Source organism: Condylura cristata, unplaced genomic scaffold (genome assembly GCF_000260355.1).
Source record: "Condylura cristata isolate star-nosed mole 26May11 unplaced genomic scaffold, ConCri1.0 scaffold00007, whole genome shotgun sequence".
NCBI lineage: Eukaryota > Metazoa > Chordata > Mammalia > Eulipotyphla > Talpidae > Condylura > Condylura cristata.
Genome location: NW_004567108.1, coordinates 43,186,073 through 43,212,906, shown reverse-complemented (window position 1 = coordinate 43,212,906; position 26,834 = coordinate 43,186,073). Strand labels below are relative to the sequence as shown.

General features: G+C 33.9%; 1 protein-coding gene across 1 annotated transcript in view; it reads left to right on the top strand.

Annotated features, from left to right (window-relative positions):
* The window catches only part of RNF180 (ring finger protein 180), a 75,143-nt gene that overhangs the window by 5,959 nt on the left and 42,350 nt on the right, over nucleotides 1–26,834 (top strand). Inside the window, exons 2-3 of the mRNA XM_012721725.1 lie at nucleotides 3,478–3,573; nucleotides 5,138–6,097. Coding sequence (XP_012577179.1) covers nucleotides 3,478–3,573; nucleotides 5,138–6,097 — 1,056 coding nt within the window. The remainder of the gene's footprint in view (nucleotides 1–3,477; nucleotides 3,574–5,137; nucleotides 6,098–26,834) is intronic.

Sequence of the window (26,834 nt, the reverse complement as noted above, 5' to 3'; positions counted from 1 at the left end):
GAAATAATCCAGGAGAGAGCAATACGAGGTGATTTCATTCATATGTGAAATATAAGAATATAACTCATGAAATATAAAGAAACAAAACAAAGAAATAGAAAAACACATATTAGCATTCAGCTTCAGAATTGAGGTGATTAAAGGGAGGGCTGCAGTGAAGAGCCAAAGCAGAGAGGGATCTCTGTGGTTGAGAAATATTGGTATATCAGTGATGAGCATTTTATAGTAATCTACATCTGAAGAATTGTGTACACCTACCTCTAAATTATATACAGTGTTGTAAGCCAACTTCATCTCAATTAAAAATAATACAACTTTTGAAAATGGAGATTTACCTTTTCCCTACCTTATGGGAACCATCTGCAAGCTAAGAATAAAAGCTCTTCCTCAGACCTGAACCCACTGGCACTCTGATCTCTTCTGACTTCTATGATTGTGAGGAATTAATGTCTGTTGTTTAGGCTTCCCAGTGTATGGTATTTTATTATTGCAGCTCAAGAAGATCAAGACACAACAGGTCCTATAGAAGGGATGCACATTTCAAAGAAAAGTTGAGGAAAAGAGTTCTGCATTTGTGAAGTTTTCAGGCCAGCAGTCAGTCATGTAAATATTAAATTATTAGCTGTATGATTGACAAAAGGCAAAAGTAGAGGAGCCATAAAAATGGGCTACACATAGGATGAACTTACTTGTAAGGGAAAGGATTTTCTGAGGAAATAACTAGCATGGAGATACGTGAGGGCAGTATATATAAGTGAGGGTGGTACAGGAGGTGACATTCCAAGTTTGGGGAACAGCATATTCAAAGACCTGTAGTAGAGAGAATTTACGTATCTGTGGAACTAGAAGATTTTAACGATTGGAGTTCAAAGATCAAGAGGATATTTGGCAAGATTTGAGGCTAGAAATAGGGGTATTGACTGGATAATTGATTGCTTTTATAAACCAAATTAAGGACTTTGATCTTTATCCTAAAACCTGAGTGATACTAATCGTTGAATTTTAAAAAGATCATTTTTGCTATTGCATGAACAGTGAATCAGGAGTAGCAACAATGGATCCTTGAAGTACCTTTCAAAATACAAATAGAAAAGCCAGGCAATCCAATATAATTTGATTCCTTTATAAGTGTAACTCTTTAAATATTTAATTAGTAATGTTACTCTAAATGACATTTTTGGTTACCTGATCTCTTTACCTGTAGTGTTTATAGTTGCAATAGTTAAATGATATAATTGACTTGTTTTTAATGAATTAGCTAAGTGAATGTTATTGACCTTGGAAATGCTAAATGTTAAGACATCATTCAAAGAATTACATAATAGTGAAGTGCTTATGACAGTTTTTTACATTTAACCTGTTCAGCTTAATTAAAAATCTTAAAGATCATTAAGTGATAAGATAATGCATAAAATTTGTAATTTTAAATTAACAGAGCCCACCAACTGAATGACATACCAACTGGAAACATGGCCTACTCTTAAAACAAAATAATGCATTAGCTCCATCTGCTGCTGGAACAGATTATTTCACTTACAAATTATTATTTCAGCATTTTTTCTGACAGCATTAAGTGAAATAGTCTGTTACTTTCTCCGTCCTTTCTTTGTTGTGATAAATCTGACACTTGAAAAAATATGTTCAGTAATATTTTTTAAAATTCTAGTAAAAGTTTTTCAAATTTTCAGTTCGGTTTGATCCCAAATAGACTGTGTTATCACTCGTTTAAAGACTTCAAATTTATCAAGTTGCTTCCTACTTAATTGCTCATCTTAATTGATTGACTAAATCGCTTACCTATAGATTCACTAAAACTTCTTTTATTACAGATATTTGTGTGCTTTTATAAAGACAAAGTTACAACAGACTTAAAAACATAATAGTCTGTACCAAATAACAGTAAAATTATATGGACGTAAATATATTCTAAGTTTGTATGTAAATACAGGTGAAGTGGTTGGCAGTTTCATAATTAAGGCTTCTCTGTTTCATCTTGTCTTCTTTGACATATCTATGTTTTCATACAAAGAAAAAGAATACTATTCACTCTTAACCCAGCATTTTATCCTTTGCCCATGAGTTCCCAGTGATCTTCACTCTTTGCAAGCATTAAAATGTGCTTTAATTTTTAACGTATTTGAGGAAAAGGTCTACTTGCTTTATAGTTATAGATCTCAAATGAAGATTAGGTTGGGTGCTACATATCAGAATTAGCTATGGAGTTTCAAATTACATGTTAATGTCTTGCTTTTGGTTAACTTTATCTTTTATTTTATATATATATTTATTTTTTACATCCTTCTTCATTCTGTACACTTTTTCATCTCAGTTGTAGTGCCATTCTGGACTTCCCACCACATTGGTGAAGTTATTCCTCTTTTTTGTTTGGTTTGTATGCCTGGAGAGAATAGTAGTGTTGGGCCTTAAAACATGCTCAGGCTAAAGATGAACAATAAATTCAAACAAAATATATTAGAGATGTATTTCATTAGTACAAATTATAACACTCTGTATGTTGGATGACTGTTTGTGGTGTTACCTGTTAACATACTTAGATACAGGATACTGTTGTTTCTCTTATTAATCTCTCAGACATTTAAATAAATTTCTGGTCCACTGAAATTTCCCTAAGCTATTGATTATTTTTAAATATATATCTTTTATAGTTTCTGTGGTTTGATAGGGTACACAGATTCACTCTCTCTGCTCACTTTGCACCTTTTTCTCTGAATTTTTCCTATGTCACTTTATCAGAGTCTCCAGTCAATAAACCTCTCTGTTTGCCTTACACTCTTATGAGAACTCATGTGCTAGAGAGCAGTAATATGGTCACTAGTACCTCTTTTCTTCCATTTCATACTGCCATGCGCTTGCCTGGACCTCTCTCATAGGTAGTTTGAAGGCACACATCTGAACCCTGGCCTGTCCTGCATTATTTTTTTGACATGTTGGAAAACTGTACTGTCTCTACTATGTGTCACATTTATTTCTATAAACCTACCTCTGAAAGCTGAAATGTCTCTTTGAAATTTTTGTTGATGTTAGTTCTTAAACAGCTGACATTTAGCAGGGATTTTTTTCTTGCTATCTACTGCACCTCTCCCCTCTCTTCTCACACTTCCCTTGGCACATCTTGATAGAAATATAGCGCGTTTATTCTGTCACTAGAAGAATGTAGATAGAGTTAGATCGAAGGTTGTGGAAAGTTGTCCTAAGTGGCACTACTTTTTTCTCACAGAAAATAAAGTATAGAGAACTGGATTTGTATATTCAATAATTACAGCTAATTTTGAATGAAATGGAGCATTTTCTTAAAAATAAGATAGTTATTCCCTGAAAAAAAGACGATCTTTGTGAGTTTGTTTTGGGGGGTTAGTGATATAAACTATAATTGCATTTACAATTATTTGTTTTACTCAAATGTGAAGTTCATGAAGCAAATCTTAATGACTAATATCTGATGTTTTGATAAAACAGGACAGACACGATGCAATTGATGAACAAAATATTTGTCATGTGTGGCACTTGAATGTAGACGCCCTTCCAGAATGGATAAATTGCTTGATACAAAACGTAAGTCCCCTAGTTTTACAATGACATTAGGAATAGAGTATCTTCAGACTTAAGTCCTTGTGTTAGAATTATTTCTCTTCGTTGTATTATTTCAGGAGACATGGAAGGGTGTGTAACCCCTGATTACACTTAATAGCATCTTCATTATGACTGGAGCACTCTAATTACTTTTTTACCTCAGAAATTGCACTGGTATTTTCCCTTCCTCAGTTATTCTTCACACAAACAATTACTTGTTCCCACATTTCTATAGATTTTTACTTTCAGTGAGACATTGCTGGGTCAGTCTATCGCCCTCCCTTCTGCTCTCATACTTTATGTCCTTTCTCCCTTCTCTGCTTTATTGACCTATCTGTACCCACACAAATCATGTTATATATAAATGTAGTATTGTAACATATCCATACCCACATATTACATACATTGTTATACATATGTAGACACTTATACCCCCCTTAATGGATTACTTATCTTGTTAATTGTCTTGCTTCCCTACTAGAATATAAATGCCATAAAGTTAGGGGTTTTTATATTTTGTCACTGCTGTATCACTAGCACTCAGAACAACATTGAATGAGTGAAATATCCTGTATATATCATTCATGTATGTACATATATTAAACATACTTGATAATTAATGACTTATTGGCTCAGTCAAAATCAAAATGCTCCACTTTCAAAGATTCTTAATGAAATATAAAAGCAAGAATTTACAGTTAATAGTGTATTATCATTATATCTCACTATTCAGAACACACACATCTTAGAAAGGCATAATATGATTTTTAAAGAAAAATAGAGTTGCTTTATAGACTAGCTTCTATTTTTGTTAAAAAAATTAATTTGATAGATATGCCTTGCATCCATTCTTTCATTGTATAATTTCTTGGGAAAATGCCAGTGTACTGCTATGTAAGTCCTGAACTCTACAAAGTGTTTTAAGGCACTGCAGATGTTCTACTAGCTCCACTGAAAAGATAATTTTAAACCAGTGCACTATTAATTTCCAATTGTGTATAGAAAATGTACTATCTGATGTATGCAGCTAATATCTGCTGTTTGTATATATTTTTTAAAAAAGCAGGAAGACCTTTATTCTTTGGTTGGATAAAGTCCTCTCCCACAGTGCTTGGTATGCAAGAAGTGTATCAAAACAGACACTTTTCTGTGAGATTTTACTTGCAAATTAAGCTCTGTAGACTGATCTGCTTCCTGATTCCATAGTGCATTTTTCTTTTCATTAGTTCACACTGTATCCATATTCAACCTATTGTTTAATAGACTTTTTTAGAATTCTTAGGAGTATTGTTTAGGTGGGTATGAAGTGCAAATACGTTATCATTCTAGAACTTTATAACTGCTTATCTCAACTTATTAGAAGACTTGTTTCCATTTGCTGTTTTTCTACTAGTGAAAAAAAACAGAAAGCTAGCTTTTTCTATGGCATAGAAAACTTTCCCATGGTCAGCTTTAAAAAACAAAACAAGTAAAACAAAAAAAACCTCCTTCTCTTTGGTTACTTTACAATGAAAGCATTGTTTTCATTTTCATTTATTACCTGTAGGCCCAGTGGACAGTTGGAAAACTGAATTGCCCTTTCTGTGGGGCCCGTTTAGGGGGCTTTAATTTTGTCAGCTCTCCAAAATGTTCCTGTGGCCAGCTTGCAGCTGTACATCTCTCCAAGAGCCGTACCGATTATCAGCTAACGAGGACAGGCGGACAAATGAGACCCTCTCTGAAATATTTGTTACATCCTAAAGTTCAGTCAGGTTCTGACAAGTCAACTCTGCCGACAGGTGGCAATTCCAAAAACCGAAATCACGGACTTTTCAACATGGCCCAAAATAATAATGGCCCTGGAAGATTAACAGAAGCACTCTGCCTGGAGGTACGATCAACATATTTTGAGATGAAGAAGGAAAAACTGCTGTTCAAAGCTTCAGATCCAAAATACCAGCTTTTTGTTCCCCAGCTTGTGACTGGCAGATGCACTCCAAGAGCTTTTCATAGAAAATCTCATAGTTTGGATCTGAACATCAGTGAGAAACTGACTTTATTACCCACTTTATATGAAATACATAGTAAGACCACTGCCTACCCTAGGCTAAATGAAACACAGCCTATTGACCTGTCAGGCTTGCCTTTAGAAGCTAGTAAAAATAGCTGTTCCTTTCAGATTTCATCAAGTTTTGATCCTAACATGCTGCTGCAAAGATTTTCAGTGGCTCCCTGTGAGACTCAGACACAAAGAGGAGGAGAATTTCAGTGTGGTCTAGAAGCTTCTGCAGTGTACTCTGACCATACTAGTTCTAACAACCTGACTTTCCTGATGGACCTACCCTCAACTGGCAGGAGCACGCTGGAGGCCTCAGACCAGGAAGAGCACCTCTCCCCCTTGGACTTCCTGCACTCGGGCAGTTTTTCATTGGGTGCCATTAATCAGAGGCTCAGTAAGAGAGAAAGGAGCAAATTGAAAAATTTGAGAAGGAAACAGCGAAGGCATGAAAGATGGCTGCAGAAGCAGGTAATTTTCTAAAGCGTCTACTAAAAAAACTTTTATTATAAATGTTAAGGCATGGGGATAAACTTTTGAATACTTGAGCAATATAAAACTTAGGTTTAATAATTTTTGAAATGACAGTTCTTTCTAGGTGGACTTAATAATGGTACAGCTCTGTTAGCATATGCATGCATAACCCTTTCTCTGTACTGATACATGGGTAGCCTTTTTAAAAAGTTTTTTCCAATTCTGCTAATATTATAAAGGAACATGAATGGCTGATTACTGAAACTAGATCATCATGAGCATTTTTAGTTAATGTTGTTTGCAGTGATTTTATTTCAGATTAAGGAGAAATAAAAAACATTTCTCTAAGCAAATACAATCAAATAACAAATTCATTCACTTTCATATTACATTTAGATTAAATTAGTATTTTCAAAGTGCCTTATTATGTTCCTGTCTGATCTAGATATGGTTAATTATGCAAAATTGTGAAAATGATCTAAAGGACAGCTGGTCTCACAGTAACTTTGTAGGAGAGTGTGCTTTCTTATGGTATAAACTGTTCCTCCACTCATCATGATATGTTCAAGGGTGCAGTGTGTGAAAGAACTGAACACTGTTAGGCACTGAAGAAACCAATTAAAGCCAGTGGATAAGTATACATGAAAATATGGATTCTTGAGGGCTAGTAATTTCTAATAACTTCAAAATAATGTAATATTATTTTGCAAACTGCCTTTATTACTTATTTGTTCATAATAGGTAATAATCCTTATTAATCAGTGTGCTGAAAGCTAACAGTAACCACAGAGCTAAAATACAGAAAGCTTTAACTTGACATTATTTAAAAAAAGAAATAATTCATTATTGCTTAGATCCTAGCCATAGACTGTATAAAATAAAATTACTACATTAAGAAAGGTAAATTTTCATCTTGCAGTTGCTGACAAGAGCATCCAATTTGGTATGTTTATAAGTGATAAAATACCGTGGCTTCAAAGTGTATAGTAGAACATAACAAATGCATATATTTTTGTAACATCATAGTATATTCTTCAGTTAATTTAGTGAATCTGCAAAATTAAAAAAAAATGTTAGCAGAAATATTACTTGAATTTAGATAAACTGGAGATGATCATATGTTAAGTGAATATTCTATTCAAAATACCTTAAAAAATTCCCTAACAAATGTGGGTTTAAAAAAATAATGTATTTGCTCTGTACTATAAATATTGCAAATAGCATTTGTGCAGTTTCAAAAATGTGCTTAATTCTTGGGTTGGATATTTCTGAAAAAATGAACTATATGATTATTCATTTTGCAGCATAGAAACTATTTTAGAGTCTAGAACAGAGCAATACCAAAGTTAATGCTGTTGTTTTTATTAAATTGCTTTTTTTTTCTTTCACACACAAGTGATTTAACCAATTTGCCTAACTAATTGATCAGAATGGGTTTTAGATAGACCTGTGACAGGTCAGTATAAGGAGTGGCATTGTGGGGGCTTTACAAGATTGCTTGGCTGCACAGGTGCTATAAGCAAACAAATACCCATAGTTTTACTAGCAAAAAAAAAAAAAAAAGTAAAAGTGTGTATCAGCTTAGGAATAATATCAGTTACCAGTGTGAGTGAGCACCATAATTGGAGCCAGAAGAAAAGAATTAAGTTGGTCTTTCTAATTCAAGCCAGGAGATAAATTCCAGGAAGAGTTAATGCCTAACCTGAAAGGCTTTGCTATTCAGCTTATCCCATTTTTAATAAAGATATATTAATTCTGTAAACATTAATCAAGTATCTTCTTGAGGTACCACACCTTTGGTAAATTATGAGTTTGGGTAAAAAATTACTTCAATACAGATACTGTTTTTTTAAAACGAGGAAGATAAGCATACAAAATATAAAGAGAAAATTACCTATTAACAATTTATAGATTTAAAAAAATTGGGAAATCTGTACTTCTAATTTTCATTTGGCATTTTTAATGATTTTTTATGCAAGCTAGACATCTTTTTATAATCTGATAGAAAATGTTAACATTGAAAAATTATTTAAATTTTGAAACTAGAGATACTGAGATTAGTATCTCTAGAAAATGAAGTAGAAGTAGAAAATACATCTAGCTTTCAATATTTTTGGTTAACAGTTGTTGATGGAGCATCTATTTTTGGAAAAGACAGTGTTGAGCTTACTTCAGTTAAAAAAAAAACCCTTTTTTATTCAGCATACTTTTTTTTGTTTGTTTTTGTCATTACCATGCAATAAAAATGAGTTATTCTTGGTACAAAACTCAGTGGTCTAAATATGTGTATAAATTCATTTAACCAATATCACAATAGGTATACAAAACTATTCCATCATAGTAAAAGCTTTCTTGTGCATTTATTACTGCGCCATGATTATATTCTTATAATCACACCCTCATACCAGCTCTTATCCCCTGAAAAACACTAATCTGTTCTTCATTACTTTAGTTTTGTCTTTTTGATAATGCTATTAAAAAGTTATAAAATTGGAATCATGTTATACAGTACCTATTGAGACTGACATTTCTACTCAGCATAATTGCCTGTGAAATTCTTTGCAGATGTTGCATATATTATTGTTCAGTAGTTTTTCATTATATGATTGCACTAGTTTATGCATTTTCTATTGAAGGAAAGGTGAGTTTGTTCTAGGGTTTGACAATTATGCATTGTATAAACATTTATTTATAGGTTTTTGTGTGAATCGAAGTTCTTTTTTTTTATTGTAAATATCTAGAAATGGGATTGCTGAATCATATGGAAAGTAGATATTTACCCTTATGAAAAACTGTCAGTTTTCCCCAAATATTATCATTTTCTTATATCCAAGCAGCAATAAGTCAAAGTCCATTTGCTGTGCATCCTTGCAAAACTCAGTATTTATTTTGTCATGTACTAGTTATATTGTCTATCACAGTTATAATTTTATTTTGCATCTCTCTAACATCATTTCCCTAATTATGCTAAGTATTTTGTGTGCTTTTATAGGTATTCTTTAGTGAGGTATTTATTAAAATAGTTTGGTCTTTTTTTTTTTTTTAATTGAGTTGTGTTCCTTGTGTTGAGCTTTGAGTTTTTCATGTATTTGGAAGTAAGTCCTTCTTTGAGTTTGTGATTTATAAAGATTTTCTCCCAATCTGTTTTGTCTTTAGTCTCTGAATATTTCCCCCTGTTGAGTAGACATGTCTTTAGTCTCTGAATATTTCCCCCTGTTGAGCAGACATGTCTTTAGTCTCTGAATATTTCCCCCTGTTGAGCAGACATGTTTAGATAGATTTAGATTCATTTTGATGAAGTCCAGTTTTCAAAGTTTTTTTTGTGTGTGTGTGGATTATATATTCATATCATACTTAGGAACTCTTCCTAATCCTATGGTTTCTTTTAAAGTTTTATCATTTTAAGTTTTACACTGAAAATGATGATTCATGATGAGTTTTTTTAAAAATAAGATGTGAGGAGATAGAGGTGCATAATTTTGCACAGCAGTGGTTGGTTGTTCCAGCACCATTTGTTGAAAATATTTTCTCCGCTGCAATAAGTACTTATGCAGCTTTTCCAATAATCAGTTACTGTGTATGGCAGGATTTATTCCTATACTCTCTATCCTCTATCAATAGCCACTTTTTCTTGGTTATTGTAGCTCTATAGTAAGTTATAAATTAGGGTTCCATGATTCCTTCAACTTCTATACTAGCTCCTTTACCTTTCTCCAAAAAAAAAAAAAATTAGAATCAGTCTGCACATGTTAAAAAATTCTGTTGACATTTCATTATGTTAAATCTATCTAAATCAACTTAGGAAGAATTATTATAGTTTCTATGTTGATTTTTTTCTATCCATGAATATTGTATGTCTCTCCTTTCTATGCAGGTTTTCTTTTATTTCTTTCATCAGTGTTTTTTAGTTTTCAGCATTCAGAACCTGTGAATGTTTTGTTAGATTTACACCTAAATGCTTACTTTTTGTTATTTATTTAAAAAAATTGATTTACAATTATAAATTGCTGTTACAGAAAACATGATTAATTTTTGTTTTTGACTTTGTCTTATGATGTTAGGGATATAGGTTTTTGATATCTTTTGTCAGACTAAATAATCATATTTTATACTGTTGGTATACAGAATAGTTTTATTAGATTTTAATTTCCAATGGTTCACTGATAATATGTAGAGTTTTGTGTGTTGAGTTTTGTGTGTTGAACTTATAGCCTATAAACTTTCTAATCTCACCTGTGAGGAATAGTAATTTTTTTTAGATTCCACTGCATTTTCTACTTGGATTATCATGCTACCTGCAAATAGACAGCCTTACTTTTTCCAATCTTATTTATTTTTCTTTTTGCACTGTTGAACTATTTAGTACATACAGTACAATGTTGAGTAGAAGTGGTAAGCACAGACAGCCATTTCTTTTATTGGTAAGCACAGACAGCCATTTCTTTTATTAAGAGGAAAATAGTCAGTTTTTCACCATTAAATATAATGTTAGTAGCAGGTGCATGGGCTTTTAAGGATGAGATTTCCTTTTACTCCTAGTTTACTAAAAGTTTTATGATGAATGAGTTCAAATTTTTTGTCACATGCTTTTTCTGTGTCAGTTGATATGACTGTGTTTTCTATGATAATATTGATTGTAGTTACTGAGCTAGTTTTAAATTCACATTGAAAATACCATTTCATTATGTTGTGCTTTTCTATTTAATGTTAAATATTAGTTGCCAATATTTATTATAATAATTTATTTTTACATCATTTTGTGCCTTTTCCATCTCAGTTGTAATCCCCATGGACTTCCCATCATCAATTCACCCATGTGCCATCACCACAGTTGCCAATATTTTTAAGGGTTTATTATTTTTTGCCTCTGCACATAGGTGACATTGGTCTGAAGTTTTGTCTATTTTTATGTTTCTGGTTTTGATAGCAAGGTAGTTGGCTTTATAAAATGAGTTAGGCAATGTCTTTCCTTTATTTCTAGAAAATATTGTGAAAAAATCTTTTACTTAAAATTTTTTGTAATGAAACTTTTTAATCCTGAAAATTTCTTTTTTGCAAGGTTTTTAACTATGAATTAAATTTAATAGTTACAGGAAAATTCATGTCACTGTTTTCATATTGGGTAAGCTTGGTGGTTTATAATTTTCAATGAATTACCTAAGTGTGAAGAAATTGTGTAGCATTCTTCATAGTACAGCAGGTTCTTGAATAAAATTATTATAATGACATAATTTCATTATAATATTTATGGAAAAAACAATCCTAGCTAATGTTGAATGAAAAGTGACATTATTCAAGGATCTGCTTTTCATCATGTCTTTCACTTAAAGTATACTTCAGAAACCTATTAGCTATATTAAGTAACGACTTAATTGTATTCCTTTATTATTCTTTTAAAGTCTTTTGATCCTATAATGACAGTCCCTGTGTGGCCTTGACAGTGGCAATTTGTGTCTTCTCTACTTTTATACACATACACACACAGTTAGAGGTTTACTAATTTTATTCATCTTTTTAAAGAACCCATGTTTGGTGTCAATTATTTTTTTCTATTTTCAATTTCAAAGTTAGTTTTCTGCTCTTACCTTTATTATTTACTTTCTCCTACTTGTTTTGAATTTATTTTGCTCTTTCAGTTTTTATGATAGAAACGATTGGGAATCTTTCTTTTTCCTCATAAGCAATTAAAGTTATAAATTTTCCTTTATTTTACTGCATTAGCTACATCCTATGACTTTCTGTGTTTTATTTTTACATTCATTTCATACTGTTTTGTGATTTCCTTTTCCTCAAACAATATGTCTAAGTGGTTAGTATAATCAAAAAAGGGCTGAAAAATCTGCATTTTAGAAAAGTTAATCAACAGTTTCATCTCAGGCAAAATATTTCCTTCTTTGGATTGAGAGAAAATGAAGCTGTGACTAATATAGCTGCATAGTACTTTTAACTAATTCAGTTTTAAAATTAAAGTATTTCTGTGTTTTCATTTCTTAACTTAGGTCAGTGTAATATAAATTAAAGGAAGCATCTCTTTAAAATCCATACGAAACAATTTTGGAAAAGATCTTAAGTCTCTGTGCAGGATTGTACACAAGAATATAAAATAACTGACCAAAATTCATGGTTTGTAATAAGTCACTGAACCATCTATTACAATTACATCACATTTTTCTCTGTGAGTTAAGTGATTGGCAACTCTCTGTATTTTTACAACATTGTGATTGAGACAATGAGGAGAATACAGAACAGTGCACTAACGACCTAGTAATTTAGGCTTATCTGGGAAAGATAGATATTTTTCTAAAAAGACACTAAGTTTAACGTTCATGGATTTGTGCATAGGGAGCATTTTGAGTTTTCCACAATTCTTAAAGGAGTAAACTTAATCTTACATTTAATTCATCATCTTCAAATTACACATAAATTATATTCCAAAAACATATTTGTCTTTTTAAGAAGAACTTTTTATGCTTCTGATTTTTATAATTATCCACATTTTGAACAGTTAATCCCCATTCATTCTTTCTCAAGCAGAAAATTAATGATTTATTGAGGTGAAAAGACTCAGTAATGAACGTAAGACAATTATAATTAGATGACACAGATGTTGCTGGTTTTATTAAATGCAAAAACATAGGCATGAAATGGTCGTTAGGAAAGGCAACAAGTTGGAAAGAAAATCATGTATGACCGTTAGTCATACATTGAGACAGATCAATGTTTATTTCTTAGTCTACTTTGTTTCAAATTATTGTTTTAGTTAAAGGTAGTCATTCTCTTCATTTTATTAATACAAAACTATCTGGTGTTTTCTCAAGGAGGTTCTTCCTTGTGGGTGCTTCCAGGAAGTCACAATCTAGTAACACATAACTGAATATCTTAATTGTTGACTTCCTACAATTTTAATTAATTTCAAAATGTAGATAAATGAATAGATATGGGGCAGAATTACACAGAATTTTGTAATTTGTATAACCTTAAATACTTGTATTAATATAAATTTTTTAATGCTTAGCACAAAATTCTATACATAATAGGTAATCAAGAGTTGTTTAAACTTTTAAATTAAAAAAATACAATTTGGATTGAAAATGCATTATAGAAAAAAAGAGTAGATTTAGATTTATAAAAAAGTTGTAAATTCAGTAGGATTTCCATATGCTCCATACACTGTTTCTCCTATGATTATTATTTTACATTAGAGTGGTACATTTGTCACAATTACTAAACCAACATGGACACATTATTAACTAAAATTAATACTTTATTCAAATGTCCTTAGTTTTTATCTAATGTTCTTTTTTTTGTTCCCGGTTTCCATTGAGATGAACATTATTACATTTAGTTGTTCTTATGCTCATTAGGCATCTCTTAGTTTTGTTAGTTTTTCAGGCTTTCCCTAATTTTGATAAACTTCAATTTTGAGGAATATTTGCTAGATGTTGTATAGAATGCCCCTCAGTTGAGGTTGTCTGACATTTTTCTTATGGTCAAACCTGAGTTATGGATTTGGTCAAGATCAGCTGACATTCAATGATTTGCAAATAGGACTGACAGAACACAGCCTACATAATCATACTCACAACTATTTTATATTATTGAAAGGATCAAATAAACACCAGTGAAGGTAAGAGGTACATAGGATGAAGTCTAAAAGAAACCAAGTGCCAACTTCCAAGAATCCTCACCCCCACTAAATAATGAACTTAATTCCTCAAACAATGCATTATGACTATACTTGTAAAATGTTGTGTTCCGGGAAATCTCATTATTGACTCAGTGTCCAGAGTCGTTACTATGGGCTGGGTGTACAGACACCACCTGCCTGGCACAGCCCCAAATTCCAGAGTCTAGAAGGAAAGCAGGTATTCAGTGTAAGTTAGTGTTTGTGCAAGTATTTTATACATAGTGAGACACTTTTACCAATTAGGATAATGAAAACTTCCAGAAATTTAATTTCTGAGAGCCAGTCAACAGCTAACCTTATATGTTCAGGCAGATGTGGTATATTAATTATTTTTTTGTACTTGGGTTTTTGAGAGGAAGACCACAGGTAAAATGCTATTCTCATCACATTATACATCATATCAAGAATATATACTATCAGACTAATATTAACTCTGTGTTTGGAATGTTTTAGAACAGAGGAAAACATATCATACTCATATATCCTTATGTATTGGTTTTCTGTTGCTACTGTCATAAATTACCACAGAAATGGTAGCTTAAACCAAAGCATAATTTTATCATCTTCTATTTCTAGAGTTCACTGTGGATGTATGTTACGTCTGTGAATATATGTTATGAAGCTAAAATCAAGCTATTAACAGGGCTGCATTCCATCTAGAGGCACTAAAGTAGAATTTATTCCTTACTGTTTCTAGTTTCTAGTATCGGTTCACATCCTTTGGCTTGTGGCCTCTTCAGAATGACATGACTCTTTTCTGTGCTTCCTTTATCACACCTATTGAAAGGCCCTTGTTATTACATGGCCCACCTAGATAGGCCAAAATAATCTTTTCTATTTTCACATCTTAATCACAATTGCAAAGTATCTTTTGACATATAAGGTATTCCTTACATAAATTCTAGGGATTCTGACATGAACATCTTTGGAGAACAATTTAATTCTATCACTTCTTACAATATGCTGAATATTTTTCTGAGATCTTCATTTATTCCTGAACCACTTTGAGATAATTTCTATTACCACATTTTATGGATAAAAATATGAGGATCAGAGTGTTTAAAAAACTTCCCTAGTGGCCCTCCCTGGTGGCGCAGTGGGTTAAAGCACAGCACTAAGAAGCTAAAGCCACTTCCACATGAGTTCGATCCCCGCCTGCCCCTGAGGTGCCCACATGGCGCTGCAGATCTCTCTTGACCTGCCTGCTGCTCCCCTCAGCAGTGTGCTTCGTCGATCTGCCTGTTCTGCTCCCCACTCTGTCTCTGGTGAAGCCTCTCGCTGCCCCTGAGCTTCTGGCCTGTACCCCAGTTCTGTATGCACAAATAAATCTTAAAAAAAAAAGCTTCCCTAGATTTATTAATCTAGTATGTAGCAAATCAAGACCCCAAAGTTTATGCTCAACTTTTTAAAAATCACTTCACACATTTTATTCTTTCATGATTCAGAAAACATTTTAGTATTACATATCTTTATTCTTCACTCATGCTTTCTTTGTTTAACTAATTTTCACTAAGTAGCTCACTGCTTGCCAGCAATTATCCTAAGAATTTTGTGTACAACAATGAGTGAAATAATGTCTCCCCTGACTAACCTTTGAGTGAACGGCAAGACGCATATGAACATCAGTGATCATATTCTTGCACATTTTAAGAACTGCCATAGCATAGTTAATTATGAATTCTGGCCAATAGTTTACCTAATCCACGATTGCTTTAACCAAGATCTTGAGTGGCAACTGAGACCCAAGGGCTCTAAAAAAAAAAAAAAGCAAGTTTGATTGGGGTAATGTAGGAAGATAATGCAGACATGGCTACCTAGGAGGGGATGAAATAATCTGGGTACTCCACAAGGGTGCCAAGGCTGACAGATATAGTTTACTTATTAAGATGGATAGTACTTCACAGTTCTTACCATTTTTTTACTCTATTTTGTATGTTTCCAATTTTTAATAATATATTCAAGAATCAAGTATAAATCATACTGTCCTAACAATGCTATGCCCTTTGTCCTAATAATGCTAGGGCCTCTTACAATTTTTTATATCAAATCTTAAATCATTTAACTCTGTTCTTTTTGTGGCAAAGGTAGAACATCCAACAGGTAATATATACAAGTGTTCTTTCGCCTAGGAGGCTCAATCCTTTTCTAATATTGCGCAGGAATAAAAGGTGAATACTTAATAATGCAACAGAAAAAAATTCCACTGAAAATAACTAAATATCTGCTCGCTGCACTGGAATATGCTATCCAACTGTAAAACCCTATGCTTTTTAAAGACCTTCGCTGGAGTGCTATTGATATAGTTTGTAAAGGTAATGTGGGTTATCTTGTTTTCCAACACCAGAGGGCACCAAATTTCCTCTTGCAGCTAAACAATCAAAATCATTCCTTTCCATCAAAGAATTTCATATTCAGGGGTAGAATATGCAGTGGTATATTTTTAGTCTTTTGACAGGTAAGTAGAGTAGGATGATGCAATTTGTAAGAATGAATTTACAGAATAGTAAGGCATTCAATTGCTGACAGGTAAGAATCTGTCAGTGCTTTTATGAAGCTACTTTTCAGGGCTAATTATTTTATGTTTGTTAGAGAAAATAAAAGAGCTACTCTGGGATAAAGCTTGAAAGATTACTTTGAAGCTGTTATGCACACTCCATCTATTCTGGTTTTAAGTTTCAGGTGACATGTGCAATTTTCTGGAAGTAAGCATGTCCCCTAAATTCAGAAGAAAAGTCAATGGCAAATGTTGTGTGCTGTGTGTAGAGTGGGATGCTGGCAGAAAGAAGTAAAATGACATAAACCAGTAGATCACAGTGAACTCTCCATACCTCTATATTTAACAGTTTAACTTGCATCCTTCCTCCATGCTTACATAAGAGCCTTTGGAATGATTTAAAGTTATTTTCCTTCCACTGCTATAACAAACTGCCATAAAATCAGGTATTTAAAAAGCACAAATTCATTAGTGTGTCTGGGGATCAAAGTCTGAAATAGTTCCATTGGGCTAAAATCAAGTGGTAAGATCTTCATTTATTTCTGGAGAAAATATATTTTCTTGCCTTTTATAGCTTTTAGAGTAATAGTTGGGGGAATGGGAGTAGTTGTGACCTGTTAAAGAGTCCCTGCTTACTCAAACATGAATAACTGAATTCTGCTCTACAAGCCACGAGTCTGTGCCATCCCTAACTTTCATGCAGTGCCATCATCCAACCTAGACTGGATGACTGCTTACTCTGGGCATTAAATCCAAAGAGGAAATAACAAAACTGCATGTCTTACCACATGCAAAATAGCAAAAAGTCTCTGTAGACACTATCAGTATTTGTGAATGAAAGGGAGGTGTTCATTTTACCGCACATACATAGTTCCATAAAAATAGGCTGGTAAGACGGTAGGAGAGAACTCAATGATAGATCTATAGATCATGATAAAGAGACCTTTGGCACCTATAATAAATGATAGCAGGTTTGCATTTTAAAGGAGATTACACTTCTGGGCACTTAGTGGAGACTGAGACAAGCTGTGTAGAAACAAGAGATCAGAAAGTGATATAACAGTCAGGTGAGGACTTTACATAAGACTTTAAGGGCCCTCCCTGGTGGCGCAGCGGGTTAAAGCACAGCACTGAGAAGCTAAAGCCGCTTCAGCATGAGTTCGATTCCTGCCTGCCCCGGAAGTGGTCCATATGGCGAGGCAGACCTCTCCTGACCCGCCCGCTGCTCCCCTCAGCAATGTACTTCGCAGCCTGCCTGTTCTGCTCCCCACTCTGTCTCTGGTGAAGCCTCTAGCCTTTACCCAAGTTCTGTATGCACAAAATAAATAAATCTTCTGTATGCAGATACAGAACTGGGGTACAGGCCAGAGGCTCGGGGGCGGTGAGAGGCTTCACCAGAGACAGAGTGGGGAGCAGAACAGGCAGATCAACAAAGTACACTGCTGAGGGGAGCAGCGGGCGGGTCAGGAGAGGTCTGCCTCGCCATATGGACCACCTCCGGGGCAGGCAGGAATCGAACTCATGCTGAAGCGGCTTTAGCTTCTCAGTGCTGTGCTTTAACCCACTGCGCCACCAGGGAGGGCCACAATAAATAAATCTTTAAAAAAAAAAAAAGACTTTAACATCTCTAGGAATTGAGGAAAACATTAATGATATGACAGAGGAACTAAATCAAGTTTAAGGAAGTTCTTAAATGCCTAAATATCCCATGTAAAACGTTTCAAAACTGAATTATCCAAAAGTATACTAATAGTATATTAGAATGTAAAAATTTATTATCCGTATAGGCCCATCCTAGCAACATATTACCAGAAAATTTATCTCAAACATAGATTATTATAATTAAGTCTGAGTTTGATAATAACATGTTTATATATTCTTATTTGTTCCTAAAAACATTGAGACATGTGAAATTATAATTTGGAGTGAGGAAATCTGGGAAAGAACTTTTAAAAATAGCTAAAATAAGATGAATCTATGGATAAATTAAGTACACAAAATTCATACAGTTAATACAAATAAGGAATTGACTAGATTAAGATCATAGTGCCTACAAAGCAAAAATTGGTTGCTTGGGAAACTACTATTTTTGGTAGTACTTAGAAGCAATCTTATTTAAGCCCCTCATTTAAAAAAAAAATGGCAACCCATATTCTCAGTAGCTTTCCTTGTAATAAAAAAAAAAAGAGAGAGAGAGAGAACTACTTTTTAAATGTGCCTTAATCATAGCCTCATGAAGTTCTGTAGGGAATCAAAATGTTGTCATCAAGGTAGATATCTATCATCCATTCTTTTAGGAAGGATTTGAGTACCTATGTTACATCAGGTTGTGTGCTAAACACTGGGAATGTAAGACAGTAAGTAGATTTGTCTTCTGCCCTCGCTGGAGATCATAGTGTAGATATTAAGCAAATACAGTCTATGAAATAGTATCAAGAGGCATGGAGTACCTGCATATACTTGGCAGTTAAGTTTAGAGGTCAGAAATGTAGCCCCTGAGGAAGTGATACTTTGCTGACGTGGTGGTGGTGTTCAATGGAGGAAAAATAAAAAACTCTTTGAAGCACAGAGTGGCAGGGAGTGCAAATATACTATCTTGCTGGTATTCTAGTCACCAATTAAAGAGACAAAAAATAAAAATGAGATACCATAGTGAGATAAAGTGAGTAAAGTTTAAATAAGTAAGTTCTTGAGAGTTGAGAATGAAATGAGATTGAAAGACTTCTATAGAAGACCTTGCTCTGAGTTTTGTTTTTTTTTTTTATAGGTACTAAGTCATTTAAGTGGATCGGCCTTTGGGTCAGGTTAGCTCAATAGCATCGATAATAGATGCAATATAAATTATAATGGCTAGAGGGCTGCTTTATTTGCCCTTAAAGTGTTTATGGTTCAATAATTCATTTTCAATAGATTAAAGCTATACTTATATCACAACAGCCAAGTTTTCCTGACCACTTATTTAGCCAAAAGCTATATTAATTTACTTGAATATTTAAACTTTACCTACTTTATCTCTCTATGGTTCCTATGCTTGCTATCTTCCAAATATGGTAATTCTTTCAGTCCACAATTTAAATCCTTCAGACATTTAAGGATGACCTCTAGTTTTTAGGAATCAGATAATGCAATGGTGGTAAGTATGGTCTCTGATCCTAACCTGCGGGTCTTAATCCTCCTCTTAAAATCTATTATTTAAGTAATTTTAAATACATTTAAAATTTTAATTTCTTTGCTAAAATGCACTAATAATTCCCCTTCCACATACAACATCTATGAAGATTTAATGAGCTACTAAGTAAAAAGTATTTAAATGATAACATCATCTCTGACACAGTATCAACAAGAGACTATTTAATCATTAAAAGAAGAAAACCAGCCAACTCTTATATCCACTTACTATATGCCAAGTTCTGTTTAAGTACCTTATAAATATTAGTGCATATAATTTTTTTGGAGCCATCCTATAAAGTATTCATTCCCTCTTTATAGATCAGGAAATTGTTTCACATATAAAAAGGGTTTAAATAGCTTATGCAAAGTCTGACTTTGGGGGAGATGATCTAAAATGAACATATTTGTGCTGAGAAAAGTTTATTTTTATGCTTTTATTAATAAAATTATCCTTGTTTCTAGATGCCAAAAATAGAACATTCAGATAAGTAAAAAACCTCCCCAAAGTGTTGATTATCTACTCCTATGTATGTATATATTAAAGTATTATAATTTTGCCAATACTGTTCTCTAGCCTTCTTTGTCTTAATAATAGTATTCTGTAAACATTTTCTATGACATTAACTGTACATCTATATCAATATATTACTGGTTGCGTTATGCTTCCTTTTCTGGGTATGTCATGATTTCACATTCTCCCTTTTTAGTCACTTTGTTAGTGTATACTTTTTGGCTGATACAATCTATTCTATTCATATACTTCCATTTCCTCAGGATAAATTTCTAGAAGATACTATTAGTGGGTATGTATCATTTAACTTTGTACCCTATTTTTGTCCAGTTGCTACATTGTCATTATTCCCTTAAGACCACAGGCCTTTTAGCTGCACATCTCAAGCTTTCAGCCTGGGAGATTGACATCTCAGTAAGAGACCCTGACATTCTTAATATTCAAGTAAGTCTTTTTCTAAAAAAAACTACTCATGAATACAGAACTGGGGTATAGGCCAGAGGTTCAGGGTTGGTGAGAGGATTCACCAGAGACAAAGTGGGAGTAGGACAGGCAGATCAACAAAGTACACTGCTGAAGGGAGCAGCGGGAGAGACAGCGAAGGTCTGCTTCACCATGTGGATCACCTCCAGGGCCAAGGATTGAACTAGTGCTGAAGAGGTGGCTGCAGACCCATTGCGCCACCAGGGAGGGCCCTAAGTCTTTTTTTATTCTAATGTCAATTATCAGTTGACATTTTTTTTTTAAGAAAGGGCTGACCCTTGATGAACCTTAGACAGTAGCTTAGGTATCAGGTCTTAATAAATAGTATACTTTAGGGGAATGCTTCTCAAATAGGATCAAATAGGATCCATGGGTAGGTACCATCAGCATCACCAAAGAACTTGTTAGAAATTCACCATTCTAAGTCTTCTCTTTCTACTAATCAGCATTTAAATAAATCCCCCAAGTAGTTCATGTGTTCTTTGTGTTTGAGAATCATTGCTTTAGGCTATTTTGTTCCCAGCTCTTATTTGTCATTTAGAAACATCTCACTTCACTCCTGGTAGTGATTGTTTTTGCTTATTCTGCATTTTTCTGTCTGTTAGTAAATACTACAGTTTATTTGGGTAAGCTTGCTATTTTTTATGTGTCGATCTCAAGACAAGATAGGAATCTATTTTATAAGGCAATTGTCTTTTAAAGTATCGTTCCTCCATTGAGTTAGAAGTTCCTGTATTGATTGTGGCATTTTTAAAGCAAGCTGAATTATTAATTTGACTTTGTTTGGCAGACAGAAACATTTTAAAATCAGAGCTCTTAAGAAACATGGTTCTCTCTCTCATGGCGCTATTATCTTTCTCATAGTTATACTAGAGCTAATGAATATTTTATATTGTATCTGCCTGTATTTAACTATTATCTTAAATACAAGCATTACCTTCATCTAAAAATGCTTACTTTGCAAAATAAAACACACACACACACACACACACACACACACACACACACAAAACAACCCTAAAAACTGACTGCCAACCTCCTTTATAGCTAGGACAGACTGTGTAACATAATTTGGGTCAATAAGAAGCAGAAATCTCCTAGGACCTTCTAGAAAAGTATTCTCCTGTGTGCAAAAGGGTCAAATGTGATTAGTTCAAATACCTCTTTTTGTTTTAAACAAGAACAAATGCCCAAAGCTATGGAAACTACCTCAAGGTCTATGATTTCAGCCTTACTACTACATGAGAAAATAAAATTCTTTGTTTATGCCACATATATTGTTATTTGAATGCTTTATTAACTCATAAAAATCTGTGGAAGATAATAGTGCCTGGTACATAGTAAATGATTCTTCATTGCAACAACAGTAAGTAGTCCATGCCTTTGAATATTAAGGAGTGAGAAATGGTCATATTCTAAATAGTTTTAACCACCCAGAAAACCTAGTGGACTTGATTTGTTAATTTTTAGTGTAGACTGCATTCTAAATTAAGGGTGTCAAAACATTTAAGTTTTTTAGGCGTGTAGTTAAATAACTATATAATTTAAAAAGTTCAAAAGTCTCATCACAGTAAGTCATCTTATGAGATATTAATTCAGGTCCCCTTCCTACAAATGACCCTCCTTGCTTTTCCACCACCATTTGGTCCCATCATTCAGTTGGACATATGAGTAAATGGAAAATGCTTCAGGCAAAAGTTAGTGAAGTAGCTCTTCTGGGATTTTTTTTTTTTTAACTTGGTTATTTGTTGTTGATGGTAGTGTTTTTTTTTTTTAAATTCTCTGAAAAAGCAATAGTCTTGAAAGCAACAGGTTTTATTTGGAAGAACTAAGCTTTTTGACAGAAGAAAAGTTTTTAGAAAACTGAAAGAATCTTGCAAAGAATAAAACATTAACTTTATGCCATAAGCAAAAAAAAAGGGGGGCAAGGGGGAGTGAATGACTGATATAGAAATTCATTTTTCTGACAATTGTAGTTAAAAATCATTCTTTCACTTCCCCCAGCCACCCCCATTTTTCTTCCTGCAAAGATCTGGAAAGAAATCAAGTGTGTAAGTAATGTGTTCTCACTTATAGGTGAGAACCCTGTGAGAACTCTGAGCATTGAAAGTTAAAATTAAGAAAGGGATGAAGATAGAAGAATAATAAAACATTGCAAAAGCTTGATACAATCCCATAAAAAGCAGGGCTAATGGAGATAGTTAGTTTTACAGAAAAGTTATATAACTTCATTTCTAGATCTTAAACTAGTTGCACAAGTAAATGGGTGTGAGGACAGTGACCCACAGTTTAGTTGTCCTGAGCATGGGCAAGGAGGACATATCTGAAGGGAGGATAGTGAACCTATGGTCTGACTCCATGAGGAACATAATATTAGAGAAATGGCTATGGTGGGGAGGAAGAGAGATAAAGAAAGACCTTAGAGAAATAACAGAGGAAAACTTCCCAAACTTGGGAAAGAAACTAAATATACAAGTTCATGAAGATCAAAGTATGCCTGACTACCTAAACAAAATGAGACCTACACCAAGACACACAGCAATGACTTCCAAGGGTTCAAGACGAAGGAAAGAATATTGCAGCTGGCTAGGAGGTAGAAGCAAATAACTTATAAAGGAACTTTGATCAGGGTAACAGTGGACTTTTCTGAAGAAATATTATGGACAAGACAGAATGAAATGATGTGATCCAAATACATTATGATAAGAAAATTTTTTGCCAAGAATACTCTGTTCTGTATGGTTCCCCTTTAGAGATGAAGGAGAAATATATGCCTTATCAAACAAAGAGAAGTTTAAAGAGTTTGCAAATACTGGTCATCCACTCCAGAAATGTTCAAAGGAGCTCATATTTAAACTGAAAAGGAGAACAGCAAAAACTGAACAAGGAAATAGAATCACAAAATGAAGGACATAGCAAGAACAGACTCATATATCAATATGTGCAATCAATGTAAATGGGACTTACCAGTTAAAAGGCAGAGAGTGCATGGCTGAATTAGGAAACAGTCCAACCTTCTGCTGTCTCCAGGAAACACATGTGAGTTCCAAAGATAAACAGAGAAAAGGGTTGAAAAACAAAGCTCAAGTAAATTAGACCCAAAGGAAGAGAGGGAGAGAGGGACAGTCATGTTCATATCAGAGAAAATAGATTTCCAGCTGTAAAATGAAACGAGAGACAGGGATAGACACTATATAATGATTAAGGAAGACATGAAAATCATGAAATACAGGAGCATCAACATTCATAAGGCAATTATTGCCATATCTGAAAGCAGATATTGGGCTATTATGACAGGATACTTCAATACCCTGCTTTCACCAGTGAACAGATCAACTACACAGAAAATAAATGTGGACAATAAGCCTTAAACCACATATGGATTATTAGACACTTATAGGGATGTGCACCCCCCAAAAGGTAAATACACATTTTTCTTAAGCCCAGATGGGTCATTTTCCAGGACTGACCACACACTGGATTACAAGATAAGTACTGGCAAACTCAGGAAGATTTAAATCATATCAAGCATTTTCTTTCACTCAAAAGATAACAAATTAGAAATCAAATGCAAAAAGTGAGCAGGAAAACTCTTTAATACATGGAGACTGAACAATACACTATTGAATGACTACTGGGTTAATTAAGACATCAGAATATACAGACAAATGACCGTGAGGACACAGCACTCAAGACAAAGCAAAAGTAGTACTAAGATGAAAGTATATAGCAGGATAGCCCCCACATCAAGAAATAAGAAAGAGCTCAAATATTGATAAATAACCTTATCTCTTACCTCAAGGAATTAGAAAAAGAACAAATAAAACTAGAAGCCTTTAGAAGAAAAGAAAATAATTTTCAGCAGAAAAAAAAATGAAGTAGAAGTAAAAAAGACAGTTCAAATGATTAATGAAACCAAAAGTTGGTTCTATGTAAAAATAAATGAAATGGGCCCTCACTGGTGGCACAGTGGGTCAGAGCACAGCACTAAGAAGCTAACCACATGAGTTCGATCCCCACTTGCCCGGGAGGTGATCCCACTTGGCGAGGCAGACCTCTCCTGACCCGCCTGCTGCTCCCCTCAGCGGTGTACTTCGACAATCTCCCTGTTCTGCTCTCCACTCTGTCACTGGCGAATCCTCTCACCACCCCTGCACCTCTGGCCTGTACCCCAGTTCTGTATGCATAAATAAATAAATCTTTAAAAATAAATAAACGAAAGACAAACCTCTAACTAGGTTCACAAATAGGGAGGAAATTGAAATAAATAGAAACAAAAGAGGAGAATTTACAACAGACTGTGATAAAAATTTAGATGACAGTAAGAAATGACTGACATTATATGCTATTAAGTTCAGTAACCTATAAGAAAAAGACAAATTCTTAGATTTATACAATCATTTGAGATTGAATAGGGAAAAATCTAAAAATGTGAACAATCACAGAGAAGGAAATTAAAATACTAGTAAAGTTTCTTTCCTTATAATGCCACATTTCCTTGAGTTCTTGAGGTGTCATATCTTTATTGTTCCATCTGCCCATTTCAATTAGATTCTCCTTTTTTTTTAGTATCTGTAGTAGTAACAGAGATCTGCAGTAATTCTACTTTTCCAGAAGGTGGTACAATAGGTTTTTTTAAGCATTTCTCAGTTTTATTTGATTTCAGATGTTTGGCCTTTCCAGGTTTCTGTATTTCCAAAATCCTGATTGGTGTTAAGTTAGAGGGACCTGGAGCCCAGTTGCTGATGTTAAGGTGAGGTGAGGGGATAACTGATGTTTGTGGTATCACCAGTATCTCTCTCTGCAGTTCCAAACCCATGTCTTCAGTCTGTATTCTTCTCCCTTTAGTTTAAAAATTGTAAAGTTGAACAGATTTTATTCCTTTATCTCCTCCACTCCCTCCTTTTGTGGTGCCATGGCCTTCTTCACAAACTTGTAAATTCTATGGACACTTTCTTTAAAAAATATTTTTATATATATGAAATACAGAAAATATCAAAACTAAAAAAGTTGTAAGAAAAGTGTATAGTATAATAATATATGTATTACTTAATTACAGCATTAAAAGGAATCTAGCAGTGCATCTAATTGCTATTATAGAGTCATCCCAGTATAAAGGAATTTGGAAATTACCCGCAATAACTGTAATATCATACAAAAATGCCTTTGATTTCAGTTGGTAATAAACATAGGTACTAAACTGCTGATGTTTGCTTCCTGTTATTATCATTGAAGGAAATGATAAATTTCAAATAGAAGCTAGAGAATATAGATATGTGGTTTATTCCCCATTCTAGTTACTGAATCTTCTCTGCATTCTATCCATGGATTGTAGTTTAAGAAATCTTAATTTAAAAAATGGCCATCCTATCAAAAGCAATTTACATAGTCAATGCTATTCCAATAAAAATATCAATGACATTCTTCAAAGAAATAGAATAAACAGCCCCTTCCTGGTGGTGCAGTGGGTTAAAAGTGCAGCAATGCAAGCTAGCCTCAGCCACTTGAGTGAGAATTAAATCCCCAGAGATCTGATCCACATGGTGCACAGACCTCTCCTGGACCACCTGCTGCTCCCCTCAGCAGTGTACTTAATACATCAGCCTGTTCTGCTTCCCACTCTGTCTCTAGTAAATCCTCTCACCCCCCCCCCCACACACACCTCTGGTCTGTACCCCAGTACTGTATGCTTAAATAAATAAATCTTAAAAAAAGGGGGGGGCACAAGAACTTAAAAGACACTTATCTAAAGAGGAATTGCAAATGGCCAACAGGCATATGAAAAAATATTCAACATCCCTCATAATCAGGGAAATGGAAATCAAAACCACAATGAGACACCACCTTCTGGGAACCATCTGATTAATTCCAAAACAACCAATATATGCTCATTTCCTTCCTAAAAAAAAACTAATACCAGTTCTTGCCCATTTCTTTGTAATGCAAGAGTCAAAAACTTGGTCCAGACCCATATCTTCTACTTGGGCTGCAGCAACAGCCTGAGAAAGGTATCCTGTCTTTAGTTTCTGTAAACTTCTGTTGGTTATACGTACAGCTATGAGATCTTCCTTCAGCATGCATCCCTCTTTATTATAAGAACCATTCCCCGAAATATTTACAGATTCACGACCCAGCATCAATATCCTCTATAAGGGAACTGCAAGTCCACATCTAACTATTATTACATCCTCCAATGTCTTTACTGTGTGTTATATACCTGCATTTAGCTTTCTAATTCTCATGTCCATAGTCTCGCTCAAACCATTCTTAACCTCACATGTGCCTGTCTTCTGTAGTTGCTACCTTTCACTTCCTTTCAGTGATGATTTCAAACAACCTATCTAATGACACATTTTTAAATTAACTCCATCCTACTCTAGTCACTTTT